Source organism: Lutra lutra, chromosome X (assembly GCF_902655055.1).
Source record: "Lutra lutra chromosome X, mLutLut1.2, whole genome shotgun sequence".
Classification (NCBI taxonomy): Eukaryota; Metazoa; Chordata; class Mammalia; order Carnivora; family Mustelidae; genus Lutra; species Lutra lutra.
In genome coordinates, this window is record NC_062296.1 from 48,065,070 (window position 1) to 48,072,180 (window position 7,111).

Consider the following 7,111-nt stretch of genomic DNA (forward strand, 5'->3'; position numbering starts at 1 on the left):
TTGTTAAATCATTGGACGAATGAAAAGAAGAACACTTCTTCCCACAAGAAAGAGACATCTCCCTCCCTCCACTGATGCTCCATGGGACTCAACATTTCTGCCTCTGTCACAGTGCCTAGTAGTCAGAACAATTTTGATTGTAGATGGCAGGGACTGACCAAGAATGGACTAAAACAAGGAGGGACCTCATGGAGGCCTCTGTGAGAAAGGCCTTGGAGAGCATCTCCCAGCTTTTCTCCTTGTCACTTAGTAGCCCTGTTCCTGTTGCTCGAGGTTCAGGGATCTAGGGATTGTCTTCAGGTTTGACAGGTTTGGGAATTTGCTGAGCATAGCATGACTTTCTCAAACCTTTTTCTCCTGCTGTTTCACTAATTTCTGTTGGCCCTGTGGGCTGGAAGTCAAAGCCAGAGAAAGAGATGTTGTTGAGTCTTGGTTCTTGAATCGGCCCCGCTTGGCATTTCTGTCTCCAGCAACAGGCCAAGAAGTTCTTCTCATAAGCTACACATCCCCTAACTCCCCCACCCTGACCCAGGAATCATGGCTTCCCCCTGGCCACTACTTCCTCCTTGGGTCCCTCTTGGATGGCCACCTGGAATGGTGAGGCGCAGCTCATCTACCTCCTGCCTATAAGCAACCTAGACCCCTAAGAGTTGGCTCTTAACAGCAGTGACAGTGATCACCTTGGTCAAGCCCTGGCAATACAGCAGGCTTTTCCTATGTCTCTGTCCTTTTCCTTTGTTGGCACTAACGCTGTCTAGGGGCAGTGGGCTGGATTTTGCAAGCTGGTGAGGTACATATCTGTGTGTCTGCTTCTCAGCCACCTTGGGATGCTCTCCAGTCAGCGATGGGAAAGTTCTCACTGCCTCACACCCCACAGTGACTCGGTCAGTTCCGCAGGCTCGGGGTTTGTTCTGTCCTGTGCACCTGCCTAGGTCCAGCCAGCACTGCCACCACAAAACACAGCTTTATTGACCCAAAGAAGGTGGATGAGCAGGAGTGAGGGAGAGGAGAGAACATGTGCTGGGCAGATGAAATTCCGTGGCCATCACACACACGTGTGTGTGTGTGTGTGTGTGTGTGTGTGTGTGTGTATCCCAAAGCCCAGGCAGTTCAATGCCTGGCTCACAGTATGTGAGGAACTCCTATTGATGGGAGGAAAGGATGGACAGAGGGAAGGGTTGTTCTGACTCTTTTGGAACTGGTCACATCCTGACTGTCTTTTTGTTCTATCATCTCTGTCTCGGTTGTGTGTAGGGGAGGGCGCATTCACACTTATATATGTATTGATGGGGTTTTTTTTTTTTGCCCAGTTTTATCGAGATATAATTGACATATCACATTGTATAAGGTTAAGGTGTACAACACAATGCTTTTACAGCTAGATAAATAGATAGATAGCTACAGATAGATCTTTAGAGATAGAGATATAGGATTGCCACAGTAAGTTTAGTTAACGTCTATCACCTCACATAGTTACACATTCTTCCTTGTAATGAGAACTTTTAAGGTCTACTCTCTTAACTACTTTCTATATTGGTGTTTAATTTGTGCTCTTTCTAAGGATCTGAGGACACTGATTCCCTCCTTGAACGTGCTGAGTGGTGCCTGTGAGCTTGGGTGCAGAGTCCAAGCACCTTAGCTTGCTTTTCAGGGCTCCACACCTTCCAGCTCCATCTCCTGCCATGTGCTCTTAGAGACCATGATCTCTGTCCACGCCAGAATATTGGCTTTGTGTGTGCTAAAGTGCCACAGGGCCTTGGGCACAGACTGACTCCTCTGTTTGGATTGTTTTCCTTCCCGCCTCCACCTGGTGGACTCATCTTTCAGAGCTCACCTTGGGGCTCTTGTCTTCTGTGCAGCCTCACTTGACTCCTACCAGGAAGAGTTAGTGCTTGGGTCCTCCTTTCTGGAGCAAGTGGGACCCTCGCTTCTGTTGCACTCTACGCTAATGGTTGCCCAATTGTCTATCCCCTCAGCATCTGGCACTGTGTGGCCTCTCTGCTTCCACAACACATACCGCTCACCTTTTCTCACCAGGCCCCACACCTCACACACATCAACACTCACTGCTCACTTATCACGTGGCCTGCCCCTTAGCTCCCAGTGCCAAGGACTTGATAAGGCTTTCACAAATATTAGCTGATGAACTGGGACCAAGCACCTCATTCTAGCGATGTCAGGTTTTGTTTTTGTTTTGAACATGGAGGTGTAATTCTTGGTTCGTGTTGGTAACCTTAGCACCCTGAGGGCAGAGCCAAGAACAAACAAGTGCTTGGCTCTGGACCAGGCCCTGTCGCCAGCCCTTGGTTTGGCTTTCCTCGGGGTATCATTGAAGACAGCACTAAGGACAGGGTGCTCTGGATTTCCCCTCTGTCGGGCTGCGTGTTATGGAGGCAGGGTGGGCGGGAGGAAGAATTGCGGGGGGTGGGGGGGGGGCGGTGGAGCGAAGAACGCCAGGTCTCTAGTTTTCCCTTAGGTAGTCTGGTGCAGGGACAGGGTTTCCAGCCCAGACTGTCTGTTCCCAAGGACAAGCTCAAAATCAGCTTATGTCTTGTGCTTCCCAGACCCCTGTATCCCTAGGGACCCGCACAGGCTCCATAAATATTTGTGGCATGGCATTATGAATGAATGAATGAATACGTGTTCTTTATTCCCTCTTCCGCAAGTGTTGCAGAGGAGGGAAGGAGCTGGAAAAGGGGGAGGAACTCTGAGAAAATGGGTCAGCAGGCTGCAAGGGGGGCTTGCCCCGCTGGCCCCAGCTGCTGCTCAGAGTAGGTGTTGTTTCCTTGGTGGCGGTGATGTTGGGGGGTGTGTATGAGCGGAAGTGGGGAGAACCCCTGGATGTGAGAAACCCATTTTTCTAGGCCTTGTTTAGGTCAGGCAAGTGTATTCTCCATGCCACCCACCCGCTCTTGCAAGGTACTTGATTTAATCATTTAAATGATCTATTGGGAGAGGGGGGATAAAACAAAACCCTCTAAATCTAACCCGTATTCCCGCAGTCCACAGCGGAGCCCTTTCCCTGCCTTCCTCTTCATGAATATCCAGGCGACCTGAGAGGCTGAGGACTCACCCCCCACACCCCCTTACCGTCCGCCCCCGCCCCCGCCTCAAGGCTCCCGCTCGCGTCCCCTCCCACAGCCCGCGGCCCCACAGCCCCGCAGCAGCCACAGGGGGAACCAAAGAGACAGAAGCCTTCCCAGCTGCCCGGACCACAGACGCCAACACCCCCCCGCCCCCCACCACACGCCGCCCGCCCGCGCCCCGCACGGTAGCCCACGACCGAGCAGCGGCGGCAGCAGCAGTCTGCACAGGCTGCGGCGACTCGCACCGGCGCGCTCCTGGCAGCGCTCACTTGCTATCCCAAGTGACCTGGACTCGCCAGATCGACTGGCCCCAGGTCCTGGCCCCAGCTCCCGGCCCCAGCTCCTACTCGCGCGCCCGGCCCAGGTTCCAGCGCCCGCCCGCCCTCCTGCCCTTTCCCGCCTCTCCGCCCCCCAGCTCGCGGGAAGGGAGGTCGCGGCAGCGGCCTGGCGGCACCGGCGACCCTGGCGACAGCGGCGACGGTGGCGGCGGCGGTGGCGGCAGCGGCTGCAGCGGCAGCGGAGGCTGCGGCGGCGACCGTGGCAGAGGCTGTGGCGGAGGCCTCCGTAGCGGAGGCGGAAGCTGAGGTGGAGGCTGAGGTGGAGGCTGAGGTGGAGGCCGAGGCCTCAGTAGAGGAGGCAGTGGCGGAGGCCACCCGCGGGGAGGCGACGGCCGCCCTGGCAGAGGGGGAGGAGGCGGAGGCCTCCCTGGTGGCAGCGGTTGTGGAGGCCAGTGCGGCTGAAGCCGGCGCCGCCGCCGGCGCCGCCGCCGCCGCCGCAGCAGCAGCAGCAGTGGATGCTGCGGCGCCCTCCTTGGGGGAGGCGGATACGGATGCGGAGGTGGCGGCGGCGGCTGCAGCTGCGGATGCAGCTGCGGGTGCGGAGACCAACCGGGGCTCCGAGGGGAACCCAGACTTTCCTATGGCCTCGCTGTACGTGGGCGACCTGCACCCTGAAGTGACAGAGGCAATGCTGTACGAGAAGTTCAGCCCGGCCGGGCCCATCCTCTCCATCCGCATTTGCAGGGACAAGATCACCCGCCGCTCTCTGGGCTACGCGTACGTCAACTACCAGCAACCGGTGGACGCGAAGCGGGCCCTGGAAACCCTGAACTTTGATGTCATTAAGGGCAGGCCGGTGCGCATCATGTGGTCCCAGCGGGACCCCTCGCTCCGCAAGAGTGGGGTGGGCAACGTCTTTATCAAGAACCTGGGCAAGACCATCGACAACAAGGCTCTGTACAACATCTTCTCGGCGTTCGGCAACATCCTGTCCTGCAAAGTGGCCTGCGACGAAAAGGGGCCCAAGGGCTACGGGTTTGTGCACTTCCAGAAGCAGGAGTCCGCAGAGCGCGCCATTGATGCGATGAATGGCATGTTCCTGAACTACCGCAAAATTTTCGTTGGGAGATTCAAGTCGCATAAGGAACGAGAGGCCGAAAGGGGGGCCTGGGCCAGGCAGTCCACCAGTGCTGACGTCAAGGATTTCGAGGAAGACACCGATGAGGAGGCCACCTTGCGATGAAGACATGCCAGGAATGAGCCAGCCAGCAGAGCCAAACCTTGGCTCCCACCCGGTTTACAACCCCCCTCTTTGCCCCCCTAACCCACCAGCAGTGTATTGTATTGTACTGGGAGTGCAGGTCTCTGTCTCTCTGTCTCTCTCTCTGTCTCTGTCTCTGTGTTCCTCTCTCTCTCCCTCTTCCTCTCCCTACCTCCTCCTCCTCCCTTCCTCCCTCTCCCTTCTTCCTTCCTCCCTCTCCTTCCTTCTTCCTCTCTTCTTCCCTCCTTTTCTACCCTCCTCCTCCCTCTCCCTCCCTTCTGCTCTCCCCACCTCTCCTCTCTGCCCCCCACCAAGGGCGTTGCTAATAATCTTGCTAATCTATGCCACTTGATAGATTAGAGGCTGCCTCATCTCCTTGTGGTTTGGTTTAAAAACACTCTCATTCTCTCTGTTCCCTACACAGGTAATACAAGTTCTTGGTAGAAATATCAGAAAGGAGAAGCATCCCTCACATGAGGGAAAACCAAGAGAGTAATTGTTCCCCATGATCTGACTACCCAGAGACAACCACTTTTTGGTGTGCTGTTTTTCCAGGCTCTCTTCTGTCCCTTTCTCTCCCTCCCTCACTCCCACCCCACCTTTCCTTTTAACACACTGTTATAGAATGGTTCATGTGTGTGGTGTTTCTCAACCCGCTTCTTCAGAAACTAAAACCAAACAAAAATCAACCCATTGAACTTCTTTCCATGTTATTCAACAGGCTTCCGAAATGTCATCTTCAGGGCCTGTGGAGTCTATGGATGGATCTTTAACATTTCTGTAATCAGTCCCGCATTGTTGGACATTCAGGTGGCGCCTAGTTCTTTTCTTGTGTTTAAACCCAACACTGCATACTCTGAAGAATGAATCCTTCCTTGTCAACCCAAATCTTCGCTAGCCTACCGGCTGGTCTTCTTAATTGTGTACTTGCAGGATCCACAATAAAATATCCTTGCAGGATATTTTAAAAGACTTTTCCTGTGTGTTGCCAAATGGCCCCTTCTGATTTGCATTCATGCCAGCCAGCACAGCTAGTAAAAAGAGTATGTTCATTTCCCCTGCATAGTCTCCTGGTCACTGTAATTGGTGTGTGTGTGTGTGTGTGTGTGTGTGTGTGTGTGTGTGTGTTTGTGTGTGTGTGTCTTGGCCAGCTTGATAGGCTGCAAATGGTATTTCGCTGTTTGAGGTTGTTTTACTGGATGTAAATGATCTTTATCACCTCTTTTCCCTGTGCCCACTTCCTGCCCTTTTCCCCATTGTCACCAAAATCATTCAGGTTCGTTGAAGGGAAAAATAAAAAAAGCAGACAAGTTAACAGAAGAGATGAAATGTCCCCACTAGTCAATTCTAATTGCCACCCATGCATTCCTAAGTCATTTTCATGTGCACTTGCCCATTATTTTTCATGTGATATATATGTGAATTTTAATGTATATATTGTTTCAATATCTGCTTTTTCACACATGAATATATAATATAGATAGATATAGATGTATAGATAGATATTCTTGAACTTTCTTTCATGTCATTAAATATTCTTCTAAAATAGTTTCTTGGCTTTTTAGTGTTCCAGTGGAGGGGTTTGATAGATACATATCTATCAAAGATGAAGATACATATGAAGATACATATCTTCATCTCTGTCCCTTTTCAGATATAGATAGGGGATTATTTTTCACAGCTTTCTCATTGTTGAACATCTGGGTGTTGAATATCTGGTTTATTTTGTTTTTCTTATACAAACCCTTGCTGCTAATAATACACATAGTGCACAAACCTTGCTTACATCCAGTATTATATTCTGAACAAACATTGGTAAGAGCTAATTTTAGGGTCAGAGGACATGGAAAGTTTGAAACTTTTTCTTCTTTTTTTGGGGGGGGTCCTTTTTAAAGGACTATCCATAGAGATAGTGTCAATTCACCCTCACCAAGTTCATAAATAATGTGAGATGATGGAAACCTCGACGGTTGGTTATCTAGATTTGCTATTGCAGTTATTTCCGTAGTCTCCCAATATTTTATCAGGGGAGCTATTGCTTTTTTTTTTTTTGCTTTTGTTTGATTTAAACATTTATTTTTATATAAATAACAGTATCATACTAGAAACATTTTAAAATTATGAACAAAGTAAAAATCACTCCTAATTCTACCACTTGACAAAAAAACTTTGGAACACATGAAACATGTACATAAATAATGCCTTCAAAAATGTAATATTTGTTGTTTCATCATGGAATACTTTCACTATAATTTGTCTTTCACATCACCTTTCCAAATTATTAAAAATTCTCCTTTAATTTTGTTTTTGTGTTCCATCTTAAGGTTGAACTGCAATTTCTAAAATGCAGTCCATTATATGTTTAAATTGTCCTAGTTTTTCCTAGTAAGACTAACTCTACAAAGAACACATTTGTAGGTGAACATTTGCTGACATGTGCAGAGATTTAATTGCTGTATATATCTTGCCAGTCTGTTGCCAAATGC

General features: G+C 50.3%; 1 protein-coding gene across 2 annotated transcripts; it reads left to right on the forward strand.

The window, feature by feature from the left end:
* The first annotated feature begins 3,455 nt into the window (after positions 1-3,455).
* PABPC1L2B (poly(A) binding protein cytoplasmic 1 like 2B) lies at positions 3,456-4,792 on the forward strand. Of its 2 annotated transcripts, XM_047715942.1 has the most exons (2): positions 3,456-3,578; positions 3,924-4,792. In XM_047715942.1, the coding sequence occupies exon 2, from the start codon at positions 4,005-4,007 to the stop codon at positions 4,605-4,607; it is 603 nt and encodes a 200-aa protein (XP_047571898.1). In that variant the 5' UTR covers positions 3,456-3,578; positions 3,924-4,004; the 3' UTR covers positions 4,608-4,792. The 2 variants fall into 2 exon arrangements, with proteins under 2 accessions (XP_047571898.1, XP_047571897.1); XM_047715941.1 differs by having other exon boundaries at positions 3,456-4,792.
* The last annotated feature ends 2,319 nt before the right edge of the window (positions 4,793-7,111 follow it).

Bases quoted from the DNA above. Each gene is read 5' to 3' on its own strand.
- PABPC1L2B (XM_047715941.1), top strand. From the start codon at position 4,005: ATGGCCTCGCTGTACGTGGGCGACCTGCACCCTGAAGTGACAGAGGCA.